At 37.7% G+C, this 17,785-nt stretch overlaps 1 protein-coding gene across 1 annotated transcript in view; it reads left to right on the top strand.

Moving 5' to 3' along the window:
* Window positions 1-17,785, top strand: part of LOC107194691 (mothers against decapentaplegic homolog 6) — a 109,297-nt gene that overhangs the window by 29,888 nt on the left and 61,624 nt on the right. Inside the window, exon 3 of the mRNA XM_015584354.1 lies at window positions 9,271-9,357. Within this exon, the coding sequence (XP_015439840.1) occupies window positions 9,271-9,357 (87 nt within the window). The remainder of the gene's footprint in view (window positions 1-9,270; window positions 9,358-17,785) is intronic.

Below are 17,785 nucleotides of genomic sequence, written 5' to 3'. Positions count from 1 at the left end.
ATTATATAACTGATGTGAAATTGTAAGAATTATTTATTTATGTGTGAAGAACCTAAAAGTACAGAATTCTTGTAAACACCATTGGAGATTTATGATTTAATTATGGTCGCTTGGTACTAGAGGGTTAATTATCTTCTTTAGTATCTTTGTGATGCAATCAGTGGTTCCGTTTCTGTAGGCAAAGTTGGACATTCGTGTTAATCAACATGGTTCTCACCATGCTGGACACTTTCGTGGTCGATGATGCACTGTCACATCTTTTCTATATTTATCTATTAAAATGTTCTACATACAGTGAATCCTCGATGAGTGTTGGAAGGCTCCTCGGCATTGACAAGGAGAGGTCTCTAGGTGTAGCACTGACTTTTCAATGAGGTTTAGCACAGTGATAGAGCTTGGAATTCTGAAGCCAATGATATTTGTTTTAGTCGCATATAGTCATTAGTTTGTGAAATATTTCATGTTCAGTGCTGAGGAGCCTTTGAACACTTATCGAGGTATATATACCATGTTATAAATAACATGGTACATCCTTTCATTATTCTAACAAGTATAGCCGTTAGATGGCAGACACTACACATTCTTTACTAATGGCATTTCATAACAACAATGGTATCAACACTTTAAATTAGATTTCCTATTTTTGTACATCTTGTAGAGATAGTTTCAGATTTTAGTTACTGTAGCTCTGAGCCTGGAAAAGTCTGGGACCAGAGTTCATGATTGATGAAACAGTAACCGATTATTCTGTTACGATAGAATAACAGTTAAGGAATCAGTACATATACAAATCATTTACAATCAGTTACAACAGGACATTACAACAGGACATATACAAATCATTTACAATCAGTTACAACAGGACATTCATTTACAACAGGACATTACTTTTATCAAATCTTTGTAAAATAATATTTTTCTCTTTAATTATCACACCTGGACCCATACATTTAGCCAATACTGTATTTCTGGTGACGAAAGTGTTAATAAAGGGTGTCTCGTAACTGTTGGTACAAATGAAAAGATGATAAATAAGACGAAAATGTATAATAAAATTTCTACCTAACTTGCTTTGTTTTCAAAATAATTGAGTTTAAATGTTAACCAAGCAGATATTAAGAGGAGACGGAAAATAGTCAATAAAATCGAGTAGTGAAGCGAAGAAAATTCTGAGGCTATCGCCTTCTTGAACATGTTCTGAACTATTCACGTTTGTTTAATCATTCGAATACGATTGGAAGGAAACTCGCGAAGTGAGTTGCCCACCCCCCCCGCAGTTCGTTTCCGTGTCACACGTTTTACGTGCCAAAACACAAGTGGATCGAACACTTTGTAAATACGTACATAAACGTGTTTACTCGTGGCCAACGGCGGTAACGGGTTGCCAAGTTTATGTGTCAATTTAGTCCTTATCGACGTATAAATATTTGCACGCTGATTGTCCTCGATATCCCGTCTCTGCGTTTTGTAATACTTCGTGAACCGTCTCGCGAAGAAATCCTCATCGCGAGGGAACAAACAGGAACTGCTCGTCTAGCGTGTTTTCCGGTCTATTTATTCGCGTTGCTTCTGAATATTCGGAACTTCCGTGATTATATCACGGTAATGTAGAATTCTCGGGTGTGCTGAATCCAATTTATGGATTCAAATGGGCCAAGTTATGCAGAAACCCTCAAAATGACCAAAAATTAGTTTAACCACGACGGATCTCGTAATTTTGTGATCTTTATTTTCCAAAACATTAGCAATCCATAGAACAACTCTTACATTATACAATTATTAAAACTACCAAGTCATAGTTCCATTTTAGGCTTATAATTATACTAATATATTGTAATTATTATTATATTGATTATACTACTCAAAAGAAGCCATTAAAAAAAACAAGAAATAAAATATACCCAGTAGAAATAAAGCAATTTTTTAAAATTAAAATCAAACTAAATTTATTTAATTTCAGATCATTGAGGGTTGACAGCTTTCTGCATACTTTGGTCAACAATGATCTCTTGAGCTGTCCAAAATTATACGAATGTTGGAACAGTGCTGACTTCTTTTTAGAAATAAAATCACTTTATTTCACGTTTGGGATGTATTGGTTCATACAAAATGGCTCTCTTTTGAGTTGTACCGCTAAATCTTTGCATATTAAAATGAAATACTTGATGATTTACAATAGATGCTTTTTATTTTATTTTTTTGTAGCTATTTTGAGTCTGGAAGGACTCAGTAGTGTGTATCATGTATACACTGGCAGGGTAGGATATAAGGCCGATCCGACCTATGGGCTATGGGTTCTCTTATCTTCTGTTTAGAGAAAGGTGAGTCGGGACTCTCATAAATACGATTTCTAACTATACAATATAGTGATAGGCGAGTATTATTAAATGACTATCTTATTAACTGGATTGGGTTTTGGCAATCAGAAGCATCCTCATTCACGTCCCCCTTTTTCTGTTCGGTCCTACTGGATCTTGCTTTAAAAAATCTACTTGAGACAGTTATAGAATATATAAAATATATTCATATATTACATTTTTTCTAATGTAATTAACTGTTCATAAAAACATGTATGAAACATGTTTAACCCATTAACATCTTCAGGGACGAATTTATTAAGACCAGAAAGAATATTTTTATTATTATTCGGCTGTATTTAATGAAAATACGTTTATAAATATTAACGACAATCAGTAAGGAAAATATCCTTTTTTATTGGGGAATTTCGTAGTGAATATTCAATTACAGTTTCGGATGTATAAAATCAAACGTACACATACGTGCCAGGATCCCCCAAGAGGTTAATGCTAACCGGTACTAAAATGTACTAGCTAACAAATAATTTTTTTATGGTACCAAGTGACAGTAGCTATCTAATAATCATTTGAGAATCGATTCAAACAAAGAAAAAAGTCACCATTCATGGGTTAACATACAGAAACAGAGTTACATTGGGAAAACGAACATCTAGGACCATTTAATATTGCCCAAGTGCTATGTTCTTAAAATTATTTATACGTATGATTATTGAGAAAAAAATCTCCTATCCATAGTCTTCATTTGAATCCAAAAAACAAACGACATCAACAATGTGATATTAAATAATCAAATCTATGAATAAGTTATTCGAATGAAGTCTTTTGAACAAATATTCGTGCGCCTAGTTTAGCATTAAAACTTTGTACTAGCAATTATCATCCTTTTTCATTTTCACATTCCTCAAACTCCCCTGTCAGCAGATCCCGCGGCAGAAATTCCCTGAAATTAGAAAGGAAAAGAAAAGTTCGCCCCAGGAATTCATCGTGAAAGGATTAGCTATAACTCTATTTCGTGGTCGGTGACGCATATTGGGACCGCCGCGGACATTTCCATGAAATCCCGTCCTAAAAATACTTGACGGATGTTGGATCTCATGGCTAGGCGGTTTCTCCTTTTGCTACTGTTACCCGCCTCCCAGGGCTGCTGTTGTGTCTGTGTGTATGTATGTATGTGTGTTCGGTTTAGCCAGCAGGAAATGCTCTTCTCCGGCGTAGGAACGAGCCGTTGGAATTCCAGAAGAATGTGACCGCCCTTCTCTCGACTTGTTGTCCTCTGACGTCATTCTCTCTCTCTTTTAGTCAATGAATCGTTCCCAGCACATCCTTTGCCCTCGAACCGAGCCGTGAAACGATTTTTAGGTACTCCGCCCGATCCTTGAGACACGGGGAATTGGCTGGGCCCCGTTCGAAACCCAGCCGCTAAACGATCAGACCAGCCACAGGCCCCAACTCGTTCCTTTCGTTTTTCACCGGGGAGCAAAAACTAGTCGCGTGATCTGGTTCATTCCACCGATATAGAATTATGCGGCATTATAAACCGCTCCCGATAATGTTATAACGATCTTTCGAGCCGAAGCCGTCGAGAGACCCACGACACGATGGAATGTTCGGCCCCGGCTTCTCGATGTCGCGCGCGGCATCCACGTGTGCGATCCAATTTTCTTTCGATGAGACGGTGTTACGGGTTCTCGTGTGGGTACACCATGTTTCGGAAAGTGCACCGTCGCGGTTGGAAATTAAGAGGGAAAGAAAAAGGATTAAATTGGGGCCCCAAGGTATGCAGTGGGATGTTTGGCGTCTGGTTTGAGGTAGGGTTTCGTGGAATCTGGATAAGTGTTTCTTTAATGAAATTGGTGTGTACAGAGAGTGGCGAAAGTATTCGAATAATATATATACAATATAGTGTACAGTGTGTCCTACGAACACTGTCCACTTGAAATATCTTCGTTATTTTAAACAATACGTAAAAATGTTACTAACTAAAGTTGTAAGATTTAAAGCGATAAATTAATATAATAATAATGATTTCCTGACAGGTGGATACGTAGAGAAGTTATAGAGGTCAAATTTGTTTTTTTTTTTAAATGGAATGTCCGACCTTTTATGTTCGATTTCGAAGGAATAGCGAATTCTGAGTATAAAAGTACTAAGGTACATTTATCTTAAGACCTACCGTTTGGAGATATTTGACTTTGGTCATATGAGATTGCATGATATGATGTGACATTGCACATGCAAATTAATAGGATGAACAAAGTCAAATATCTCAGAAACGGTAAGTATCAGGATAAATGTATTTAGTGCGTTTATACTCAGAATTCGCTATTCTATCTAGATCAGCCATAAAAAACTGGACATTCCATTGAAGAAAACAAAAGTGACCTCTATACATATCTCCTCTACGCATCCACCTGCCTCATAACTCAAAACAAGAAGACTTTGTTCGAAAAGGAATTGAAAATTTGCCTTCAACGTGGCACAAAGTTATAAATCACGGTGGAAATTACATTTTCTAATAAAGTGAAATCATACGTGTAACTTTTATAGTAAAACAATGTTCAAAAATATATTACTTATCGAACGACCCAATACTTTTCAAAAGGTCATAAAAATCCGTAGTCTACCAATGATTGACGAAATCCTCGAACAAGTGCAATACGCCCGAGTTCGACAAGAATTTGTTACGCGATCGAGTTACGAGCTTGCAGGTGCGCCACGCCGTGAGATGCGAGAGATAGCAGATTCTTACAAGTGAATTAGTTGGTCGTTTCGAATGTTAAACGAGGACTATTCCTACAACAGTTTCGAGGATAAATGATATGCCTCCGGCGAAACATTATTTTAGACGACACTTGTGTGTTACCCTCTTTTGTGGTCCGGCACGAGCCGCGAAAACGGTCCGAATTTCCACGACAAACTATGATTCACCCCGTCCACGGATTTACATGCCCCTTCGCCTGTCGTCTCTCCATCCCGTCTAAAAATCGTTAATCGTTCCCGTTGTGTCGTTATTCCAATGATCGTACGGATTCTTGCAAATTGCTCGCACCATTAATCACGGCTACCCGAGACCATGTACAGTCTGTTTAGTAAGAGTTTGTGCGGCGAAATTTTTACCTATACCTGCAGCTATCGGAAAAATTCCCGGTGAATTCAGGTAGTCTGACCCTTCCTCTAGGACTCTAGAACGTGTTGTAGGTAAAGTTTTAGTAATTGTTCGACCATCGTAAGGAAACGACGTTTTGAAGTGTAAGTGTAGGCGACACTCTTCGAAGTGATATTCTTAAAAAGGAACGTTTGGGCACACGAAAATATCGACTGGAATTAGGAGAATGTAGTTTTTTTCGGACAAAGCTCCTTTTTGGGTGCGAATTTCTATTAATCGTGTGTGGTCAAGATCATCGAACCAATTATTTCAGTGGATCGTGTGAAACACTCCGCAAAGGTGCACGTTCTGGGGGTGGTTTTTCAAACAGGGATTATGGACTTTATCGATGTTTACAACCGAAATGATAAAGATTTATCAAAGAGGTTTACTAAGGTCAGCTGACAAACGGTTTGGATAGAAAAATCGATATTGCAAGAAGATAATGATCCCAAACATTCGGATCCATCGGTGTACAGAGTGGACAACCGCAAATGGTATCCAGGTACTATCACAATACAGTAAAATTGGAAATGCAGTAAATTCTCGATAAACGCTCGGAATGATCTCTACGTTAAATGCTTCTGCTTTATCTCCACTACTGGTGTGTTCCCCCTTACCAATCGAATTTATAAGGTACAAAAATACTGTACCTCCACGATAACTGTTCTAAAGTAGTTCTGAGTTTCGAGAATTAATCGAAGATTTACTGTATAATTTAAAGCAACTAACAAGGGAACTCGGGGACTGATACACTCCGATTTTTATGAAACTTTGCATAAATATTTATTAGACCTATCTAAGGAGATAGCTATAATTTGTTCGTGCCAGTTTTTCAATTTAAGGGAGATATCAACCCTTTTATTCGAACCGCCCTTTCTATATACGTGCTTATAGGTCGTAAACAACAAAAGATATCGAAAATGGTTGAAATAAAAGTTATACCGTTTCTTGAGATCTATAAAGCTGCGTGTAAATTTTGTTGAAAAAATCATTCTTTTCGGAAAATTCCAAATTTGTTGATATTTAGTTATATTAGTCCCGGATGGTCCCCTGTAAGTTGCCAAATTCGATCACCATAGCGATCTTTACCCATAGAATATGCTTAGAAGATGCCAAGCAACTGTAAACAATAACAGAGATTGGACCACGTACATATTGACATAAAAGCGTGGTAGAGGAAGGGTCAGGCTATTTTAATTCATCAGCGTTTTTGCAAGATCTGCATCCAGGTAAAAATTTTACCGGTCACACTCTTGCTAAACAGACTGTACCTGGCAGTGCCTCCGCGAGACGCCGTATCGCGTCACGATGAATTGTAATACGTATGGTTTTTCACAACGTGCACAACCGCCGTGGTTTTCTCGTTCTCTAATGGCGGTTTTCATAGGACCGCCCGGGGAATTATCACGTAATGCTTCCCGCGTTGCTTGACCCGTGAACAATTTTTCGTTTCGGACGCCGTGGCACTTTCATCTTCGACAGACTCCGTGGAATAGTTCGTCAGGCATGTAATTATCGGATACCACGCGATAAGCTCGCCGGCGGCGGGTCACCGGTGACCCACGGAGGATTATTCGTTCGAGCATACATACTCTATACATGCTTTCACTATGGAAAGGCGTAATGTCACGAATCGTTAACTGCTGGATAATTATCGTGTGTACGGTGGACGCTAAGTTCGTGACTCACCGAGTGACCCCACGGAATAGCTTTTGTTCGTGCTGTTGTGATACCTCTAATAGCGGAAACTATATTAAATGACAACCAATGACAGTGAATTTAATGGACATTCAATACACAACAGACGCGATGCGAGCGTAATTGTCGGGTAAATCGGTCCTAATTGTATCATGTTTCACTGGTCTACGTATGTAGTTTATTGGAAATAAATTGATATATTTATTTGTTGTGAATAATAGTATTATTAAATGGCGATTGATGTATTGGTTGAACATGGATATAATTACCGATACTCTTGGGTGGTTTTGATCCGAATAATATTTACATCCCCCGAAAGATATAATTACAAAATGAACCTGTCGTTAGGAATTGATAAATTCTGTAATTAGATGCTCGAAGGAATGCGCTTGTAAATCTTCGACGAAGTATTATTCTGTTAACAGGGTGATATAAATGGAATGATAGTCGATAGTGTGCTCCTATCGTAAATGTCCTATAAGAAAATTAATTACATTCCAGTTCAATTACCAGAGTCACAGGTCTGGACTCCGTGTAAGAAATACGTAATATGGTAATTAATTTTTTCGACTACGTGGTCATGCGTATGATTCCCAATAGACAGGAACTGAGCTGTAGAAATTCAAATATAATTTAATTGATGTACATTTACGTGTCTGAGATATTTTATAGTGAAAATACACCGTGCGCAGGGAAGATGGTCGTAATGAATGACGATCAAAGTGTCAACTTTTTATGATCTAGTTGGATTTTTTACTCGTTCGGCATTTGATTTTACGATATCAAGTTTCATGGATCATATATTTATATCCTCGTAATACTAAAATTCTATTAAATATAAATATATTACTATTAATATCGATAATCTCTATATACAGGGTGCCTGACAGGTTTCTGTACGAAATTTGGCAGCGCGTTCTGTAGCTCAAAGTAATTATTATATTATTATACCCTTGTCAATTCAGTGAATCACTTAGGACAAGTTAATAGTTACGTAACACTATCATTAAAGTTAACGTTATCAAATAGAAAATCCTACTGTGATCATTGAGGACGGTGCATGTTCTGCCAAACTTATTTCTTTTTCGGTCTATTATTCCCACCTACTATATTTATGTATAAGACTTGGGCAAATGTAATCTAATTACAAAATCCGAATCGCAATTACAATGTAATTGCAATGTAATTGCAGGGCAATTACAATTACATTGTAATTTTACAATTGTAATTTTTATTGTAAATTTAGTATAGTTAATTATAATGTAATTGTAATTATCTTGCAATTACTTTGAAATTACACTGTAATTGTGATTTGGATTTTGTAATTATATTACATTTTGCCTAACTCTACTATGTATACACATGACAGTAACTCTTTGAGAGTTGCTCCCACGTCGATATGTACTTAGCATTATAGCTACCACTAACCAGTCCCGAATATTTTTACCTTATTTTTAGCCATAAAACATACACAAAAATTTGCACAAAAATCCATCAGGCGTCCTGTAGAATACCAGTGTCAGTACACTAAGTTATCGATAAAAAATAATTCACCCTTTAACGGTAGAATTTGGTTTTGGAAATGCGTACCCATTTGATTCCTTTATTTTAATAAAAGAAATATATTTTCTAGTTTTTACTAAAATTTCAATTTTTATAAGAAAAGATATTTTATTTTTTCTCATGACGAGTATACTCGACATTACCAAAAATGTAGTAATGTCCTCATGACCAGTATATTCGTTAAATACCGTTAAAGTGTTAAATCGGGATAAGAATCAATTGAGCCGTTCACAGGCCAAAGTACCTTTCCAAATTTTTTTCAAATTTGATTCCTAAACCATTAGGGGCTTAATTGTATAATTTTATTAATTTTCTCTATTTATTGTTTTGTGGAGTTAATGACCATGGCGAATGAGCGGCTCGATGCTCGGTATTGCTTCAAACGGTCTCGATTCATTCAGAAAAATGTGACACGAACTTTCCTCGGAAATTGAGGGACGCGCGAATGGTTAGCCACGAACCGAGAAAAACGACCGGAACAAGCAACGAAAATGAGCGTGTCTCACGAGGGAAGCTCCTAAAGGGTTTGCCGTTTATTTTCAGATCGTGCGCCCAGCGAAGGGGATCAACGTCGGTGCAAAAACAGCACACCCGTGCCTCTTCCCGGCTCCCTTACCACCAACGGAGAAGGTAACTATGTCCTCAAGGTTATGCATACCCCTTCTCGCGTCTATCAACGCCGACGACGTGCAACGCGCGAACGAAAACGCGGGTTGCATAGAAAAGGAAGCCACGGAACGTTCCATTCCGTTTACAGCTCGTTGATCCTGACCCTTTGAGCCCCTGTTACCCCCAGTCCAGGCTGTTTACGAAGGATTTTATTTTATAAAAACAGTCTTCGTTATCGTTGATAACCCGCCTTGGTTATTACTTGACCGAGAAGAAACCCGGTAAATGTCCCTATTTCTAATCACATAAGAGTTTTGCTATCGCAGAAATTGATTTTTATTATTTTATTATACAACAATAAAAAAAAATAGGTACTCATTAGATATAAAATCTAAACCTCCTTTTATAATTAGATGTAAATAAAAGTATTTTTAAAAACATTTTAACTTCATAATAGTTACTTTAACACGAAGTATAAAATGTCTCTATTTCTGATCAGCAAAAATGGAGGGGCCAAAACCAAACTTTGGCGAATAATACTAAAGATTCCGTAAGTTTTCTATAGTAAAAACGTAGCGTGCCCGTGTAACCGACGATCGCAACGGAACCGCTCGAATCATGTTTCTTTACGATGGCATACTTGTTAAATTTGTTTCTATTAAAATGCTGCCATCTATTGAACAGCGGGCTGTAGCATTTTGTACGGAAATACTGAACTAATTTAAATAATTTTTTGTATGACTAATTTATTATTTAACCTTTTACATTAAATAAAAAATATTTATACTAAGTAGACATCGGGACGTGATTAGAAATAGGGACATTGACCGTATGTGCTTTCCGTATCGAGATGAGTTTCGTGGAATGCAAACTGAATAATGAAGCTTTGATCGCTTGTATCGGGGATAGTTAGCGTGGATCGCTGTTCGATACGTTGTAGCTGCGCGGCATAAAGGGATTAGTCATGGAGAAATTCGTTAATAAGAAGAGCCGCTTCTGAAGGATCAACGAGCTGAGAAGTTTCACGCGGGGAACGCTTTTAGACCGCGATGGGGGCGTTTGATATTTTCGGTGCGTCGAGAGTTCCGTTCAGCTTCGTTTGCTTCAGGTGATAGAGGATAGGTTTGCTGTTTATTTATATTTTTAGTTAGTTCAATTTAGTAACACAACGTTGGTCATCAAGACGGGCACCATTAGCGTGACGATTAAACGTGCTCAGAGTTATTTTCTGAATGGGTAGCAATATTGGTACAAGATGGATTACGAATAACATCAAACGCTGTAGTAAAACAGTCGAAGACGTCAAGTTCATTCGTAATGAAGCAATTTACACACATCACCATGAAAAACATCCAAAGCATAGATTGCAACAAAACATGAAATATGTATATATACATTTAAACTTTTCGTCTTAATCGAAGAGACACTACCAATAACATTATCAATATCTCATCGTCCTTAGACCCTATCGAGACAAATTTCGTAAATGAATCGAAGATGCCAAAACCAGTAATATTTCCATCAATGGAAGCTAAAAGGATGCCTATGAATATCCTCGTTAAGATTCTCGAATTTAATCCACGGTCGTTTTTGTAGACCGTTCCCTATTTTAAATTCCAAAGAAACTTTAATTCCATTAAACGCATCGCGACGGAGGAAATGCCCCCCCCCCCCTCGAATGGAGTATATCTTCGTTTACCATTATTGATCGGCGATAAGAATGTCCGGGCTGGTCGGTACTGTTAATGATTACAGTCAATCACGATTAGCGTCAATCGCTCGATGATTTTATGAATCGTGTCCCCCGGCACATTTTACCGTTTCGAAATATGCAAACAGAGCCGGTTAACGCGATCGTGGGGCCCCGACGCGACGACGAGAAACATTCGAACAGAGAGTGGACGTGTACATATTTGCTAATACATAGTTGATTGCGACGAAGAAAAAAGAAAACAGAATGGCAGAAAGAAAGAACGAACGAAAACAAAAATGTACATCGCGTAAATGCCGTTCATTAGGCTTAACGGTTGTTCTGCCGAGTAGATCGATCCTCCGGCTACGCCATTGGCCGGTGGCTACGCCTATATCCACGTGGTTAACCTTGAACGATGCTACGAACGATTTCTTCTCTTCGTCTTTCGCCGCGTTTTTCACTTCCGTGTCGACGGGAACAGAGAGACCATCGGAAAGATTCCCCCGGTTGCTGAACTGGTTTGCAGCTCCGAGGCACCCAGGACTTTCCGAGAGATCTTTTTAAAAGAATCACTGATCGGGACAGACGGCAAAAATTTATCGCCGTAGACGGGTCCACGGATCCGGAGTTTAACCAAAAGACCCGTTGAATACTTCGGAAGACTGGTCCCCTCGGCCGGGCCTAATTTCGGCTGGAGAACGAGGACGTTTTCGATTCTCGTTTTAGGTCCCGCTAAAATCCGAACGTTGGATCGAGGCAGCCTAATTCCAGATCTACTACTCGTACTTTCGTGGAATTTCGCTGGTTTTTTTTTGGACTTGAAGCCATGTGTAATGTGATCTGGTTGAATGTTATGAAAATGGCCCTTATGTTAAAGAAGACTAACACAAGGCTACGGAAAGTTTAAAAAGACTTTTATATGCATGCAATCGAATTTTTCTACCCCTTTGACTCTTTGAAGCATAGTGGTGGGAAAAATATCTTACTTTTTTAATGCTTGTACTTGCATGATGGGACTTTGTTGGTATCACCTTTAAATCGTTAAATGACGATGAATAAAGAATAATTAAAATAAAACTACTTTGTCGCATTTTATAGAAAAAAATTTTTGTGGGACTAGACATTTTTCTGGTGTAAAATCCTGTGTTTCAAAGAGTTAAACACTTCTGCTACAGTTTATAGTTTTCTGCAGGGTTGCACAGAAGAACAGCCACTACTGTAAATCCTCGATGAGTGTTCGAAGGTTGCTTGACACTGAACATTAAATATTTCATAAACTAATGACCATATGTGGCTGAAATAAACATGGTTGACTTCAAAATCCCAGGCTTCATTACTGTGCCTCATTAAAAAGTCAACGTTACACCTGGGGGCCTCACCTTGTTAGTTCCGAGAAGACTTCGAACACTCATTGAGGATTTACTGTACTTCCTTTGCTTTGCCTCTTTCGCCTCAGCCATTTTTTACATTGTGAGCTAATATAAATCATTCGATTGAACATAGTTCAACAGAAATGGAAAAAGAAATATTGTTTCCACGTATTTTAACCTTATAATTAGACTGCGGATTTTTATGAAAATTCATAGATTTAGAAGACACTTCACAGAAATAGAAGTGTACAGTAAGTTGGGGTAACTTTGACTCAATCAGACACATTACCCTCAGAAAATGATCATTTTCGATTTTGTAGCTCTGCAAATTGTTAAATTAAGTTGATTTTTACGTGAAAAGGATTTCACGTAAGAATACCCGCAAAATAGCTGCAAAATCGAAAATTATTATAAAAAATCGCTAAAAACATTTAATAACCACGAAAATGTTTTATTAAATTGTTTTACTGTACAGTACACTCATCCCTCGATTTATGCGGAGTATTCGTTCCATTTAGTTTATTGTAAAATAAATATTTTTATAACGTATACTGCCTTTTTCCTTGAGAATTTTTTTTTCATACCATTTAGACGGTTTTTATCCGAATAAGAAGAACCACATGGATCAGACACTCCACGTAAATCGAGGGACGGGTGTACGTTTTTCTACATATTCAGAAGTGATACAATTACGTACACAAATATTCCATGTCAGATTCACATATTTTTTTCTCTTTCCTTGAAAATTTCTTCCGGTACCTACGGACATTCCGCTCGGTCGAGCGCAGCAGCGACACTCCAGGCGCCATTTTCGAATTTCTTCGGCCGCGGTAGACAGCCACATCGCAAGACGTGCGCGCGCGCGCGCGCTCCGATGCAAAATCATGATTACGCTGAACGAAGGAGAGCAAGGTCAAAGATCGACGTTCTTGGTGAAGATTTAATGCCCGGCGGCGGCTGCATAATTCCGAGCAATATCGCCGTTCTAAAAATAAGCCCTGTCTCGTAAAGAAAGGCACACGAACAAGGTGGACGCGAGACGTTAAATACGAGGCATGAATACGGACGAAAGTGTTCCCTTCGAAACACGAAGAAATTTCCTCAGAGCACGGGCGCGCGCGTTCCAGCGAGCTGACTGCTTCATCTATCTCTCTCTTTCTCTTGTTTTCTCTTAGTTTCATCCCTCCCCTGGTGTCTTCTTGCTTGTTGCTTCGTGGAACGCCAGAAACGCTTTTGGCCACGACTAGAACGAGGAAAGCGGTGCGTGTTCGCCGACGCCGCGACAGCTCCATTTCGCCTTCCACGCGTATCAGAAACGCCCGCGAGATCGGCCCACGAACTTTGTACACCTATTCCCAGATTTACACGGTACTTTTTCTTTGAAAAATAACAGATTTTCCAAAAGGATAATGACCACGCGAAATCGAACACTTTTTGGAGCACCATTTCGGATTTTGTTCAAATTTGGATATGTTGTAGTTTTTAGCGATATATAGACGCATCTTGGAGGATTTTTGACAATATTCAATTGTTGATTTTACAGCTGTTTGAAATTTAGTGTCAACCTTTTCTTCAATAAACCATAACTACTGAACTAACAAACTGAGGGAAATGAGCTTTGTGGGTACTTACAGTGGAGACGTAAGAGTACCAAATAAAAATTATTTCAGTTAAAAAATATATTTCTCAACCATTTATTTTGCAATTGTTTTAAATAAATGTCCTGTTTTTATACCGGGGAACTACTTAAACATTTGAAAAAAAATTGAGGATATAGCCCTATTTGTCCTCTGTATGGACATATCTTCAGAAATATGGACACTTTAAAATTTGCCGTATGAAAATTAATTGAAGTGAACACTGAATCGAATTACACCGGTTCCACATATCCAAATATGAACACCATATCCAAATTTGAACTCAATCCGGAATGGTGCGTATTAAAGTGTCCGATCTTGCGTGGAGTGACCCAAAATAGAAACTGTTAAAAACAAAAATTTATGCTGAGCACATATTTCTACACTGACCTGCAAACTCTTTACTGGAATTTATGTCAAATTAACTTAAATTCTGTTTAACAGTTATTTCTGTACCTGTTTTAAAGTTACCAATTTGGCCATTCAACTACGCTATTTTTTCCTCGAACTGAAGCCGAGTTTGCTCGTGAGGACACAGTCATTTTTTGGTAGGTACCGTTCATTTGTTAACACTGGCACTAACCTAAAAAAGGAATTTCCCCCCCTTTTTTTATAATTAGCGCAGGAAATCTTTAGCAGTAGAAAGGTGCATATCGTTTTGCTTTTGTGAATTCTTGTTATTCCATGAATGGACTGATATTTTTTGTTTCTAATTTGTATTTTATTTTGATTTTAGGTTGTAATAAACAAACTTAATTAAATAACTGACTACATTATACGTAGTTTGTTTTTTTTCTTCTATTTTTACGGGTCTTCATATAAAAAGTCGTAATTTCGATTGACATGGTATTATGAGGAACCGATCTTCCGTCTAAATCGGGGGATAGGTGTATTTCCAACCGTCGATGAACATCTTGTTTTGAATCGATCGTGATTTTGTCCGTCTTCTGACGCGTCGACTTTTTCTGGAACGCTTTTTTTACCGGTTCACTCAGGCAGACGTCTTCCAGCGAATTTTAAAGAGGTTTTTGAGCTATTTAAATCCACGTGTCTGATCATTAATCATTACGGCCTGACTAGAGTATTTTTATTATTATTTTTCAAGCGCTCTCGGAAAACGAATTTTTAAAGTTACGGCGCAATGTATACTGCTGCTCATAAGTTTTGAGCACCGTTGAATTTTGAGAAAGATTCTTTTTTTCTAAACAATATTTATGTGTTACTATAAATTCCATAATACGCCATTGCTGAGGAATTTGCCTCCCATATTTAATAGTATTTATGAAACAAAGTTTGTACACGGAGAATTTTTATTTATTTAACCATGATATGCCCAAACATTTTATTAACGTCTACTAGTTTTCTTTGTAACATTAATCTATTCAAGGTTCTTTACAATATTTTATGAGGAATTATCTCAAGGTTTAGTGCGCTTTTCAGTCATTTTTAGTAAGCAGTGCCACCTGCGATTTAATTGTGCAATTTGAAAAATAATAACATACAGGCTTTGTTAGGCGGCCTTATAACAGGATGATAGAAATATTCAGGGTGAAGAACGAACAAAGGGTGTTCCACGTTTTCGAGCGGCAGTGTACAGACCCGCGGATCACCAAAAATTTTTTTTTGGTGATCAAAAAAATATTTTTATTTTTTGATCAAGTAGGCGCATAATAGTTACTCATTATTAGTTTATATATCTTAATTCCGTACTTGTACTCTAGAAGTAAATTTGATTAAAAACTGGAATCGTTTGGAATGAACCAAGAAAAACAGTAGTTTAACAGAAGCAAAACTGTCGAATTAGTACGATTTTCATGCATTATTCGTCATTAACCAATGCAAGCATTTACCTAGCGTGACATAGTAGTTTTAGTACAATTTTGTTAGTAACGTAAGAGTCATGTAAAACTTGTCAAAGGAAAATTTTCGGCGTCATATAAATATGATGTCATTTTTAGCCAATAGTCTAACACTACGCTTTGTTACTGAAATTGTTACGTGGTTTAAAATAAAAAGGAATTAATACAAGTGAACATAATTATATATGGTAGTCGTATGCTCAAAGTGCATTCGCCGGTAAAATATTCAGTAGATACTTAAAATTTTACAGAAATTATTACTCGACTTGCTATATGGATGAAACATTAATAAACAGAAAATAGATCAGGGAAATACAGTGAAATACTCATAAAACCCAGTTCGGACAAGACAGTAAAATATAACTTTCGTTAAATTTGATAGTCTTAATATATCACATTTATTATAAATACTCTGCAGATTTTTATGCATCTAGAGCTGAAACTCCGTGTAAAGTTTAACAAAGCCCAATAACATTTTTGTTTGACGTGGAATCACATGGCACCCTTAACACAGTAAACAAAATTTTGTTTGACTGCGGTGTCGTCAAATTAGTCCCTATAATCTATATTTGCCAAAAACATCCGCGGTCTAATTACATCAAAACCCTTTTTACGATAAAGTATAATCTCTGAGCAACTTCTGCTTCTTTATATTAGATTGCCTCTTCAAACATCCACAGCCCGCCAATAAATACCTAAACGTCTGATCTCGGTGTTTAAATCAAACCTATAAAAGTAGTCTCGAAACTACACATACTCTTAAGCATTACCTGTTGGATCATTAAGTATGAAATCCGACAAGTAAAACATAATATGTTCACTTTACCGATCTCAACCAATTGAGCTACTATACATATATTCAATTCATGCGTATTTGGAGATTGATCTGATTCTACTACGGCTCTCAGGTGATTATTTTCCTACCACGTCACTGGTAAGGTTGAAATTTCCATTCTGGAATTTTTCGAACCATCATAGTTTTAATTGTAGATCCTTCACCAAAGACAGCGTTTATATTATGGTATGTCTCCGACACTGTGGTTCCACGGTGGAACTCATATTCATAAACCACATGAATTTTCGACTTTTCCATAGTTCCACAAAAATGGTCCAACAAACAAAATTAATAAAGATATTATCTTGCAACAAATGCTCCGAAACGGACCTCGAGTTCATCGCACTCATCGAGACGTTACTGTATATTCTCTTACGAGGACATCACGTTCCTAGACTTTCGAGTTTTCTCCCACAGAGAAAACATTACACCTCCAAATCAAAAGGGAATTGTTTCAATCGCTTTAATTTTCGATCGGAACACAACAAATTGGCGGGTCGAGCTCGAAAATATTACGTGGCAGGCAGGCCAGTTGTAAATTAATAACTACGTCAAACAGAGGCGCACGCAAGCACCTGCATCGCAAAACAATGCTGTTTGCGACGCGCGGACGTTGCAAAAAAAAAAGCAAAAGAAGAAGAAAAAGAAAAAGTAAACGAGCGGTATACAATACCAACAAGCGTACCAGAGTAGAACCAACGTACGCGCGCGCGCGACCGTAAATTGCTCAATACACTCGGAGACGTTCTCGGTGAGATAATTTTTAACGCCTCTTTCGATTGTGCCCCCTCCTTTATCTGACGATGTTGCATGCATTATTTATTTATTTTTTTTTATCGCCGGCAGAGAAAACACCAATTTACGAATTACGCGAGATCTCTCGGTGCAACGCGCCGAAAACGAACGGGAACGTTTTATTGTTAGTCGTCGGCTGGCGAACATTGAATCGCTCAAAGGAGAAACAGATTGTGTCGTCGTTGAATAATCGGAGAAGACATGTGGACGACGCGAGTTTTCCTTGTCGTGCCGTCGTCGAAGACCTTTACTTTTGCTAT

Source organism: Dufourea novaeangliae, unplaced genomic scaffold (genome assembly GCF_001272555.1).
Source record: "Dufourea novaeangliae isolate 0120121106 unplaced genomic scaffold, ASM127255v1 scaffold12, whole genome shotgun sequence".
Taxonomy (NCBI): domain Eukaryota; kingdom Metazoa; phylum Arthropoda; class Insecta; order Hymenoptera; family Halictidae; genus Dufourea; species Dufourea novaeangliae.
Note: the sequence above shows the minus strand (reverse complement) of the source record. Positions and strands in the feature narration are given on the sequence as shown.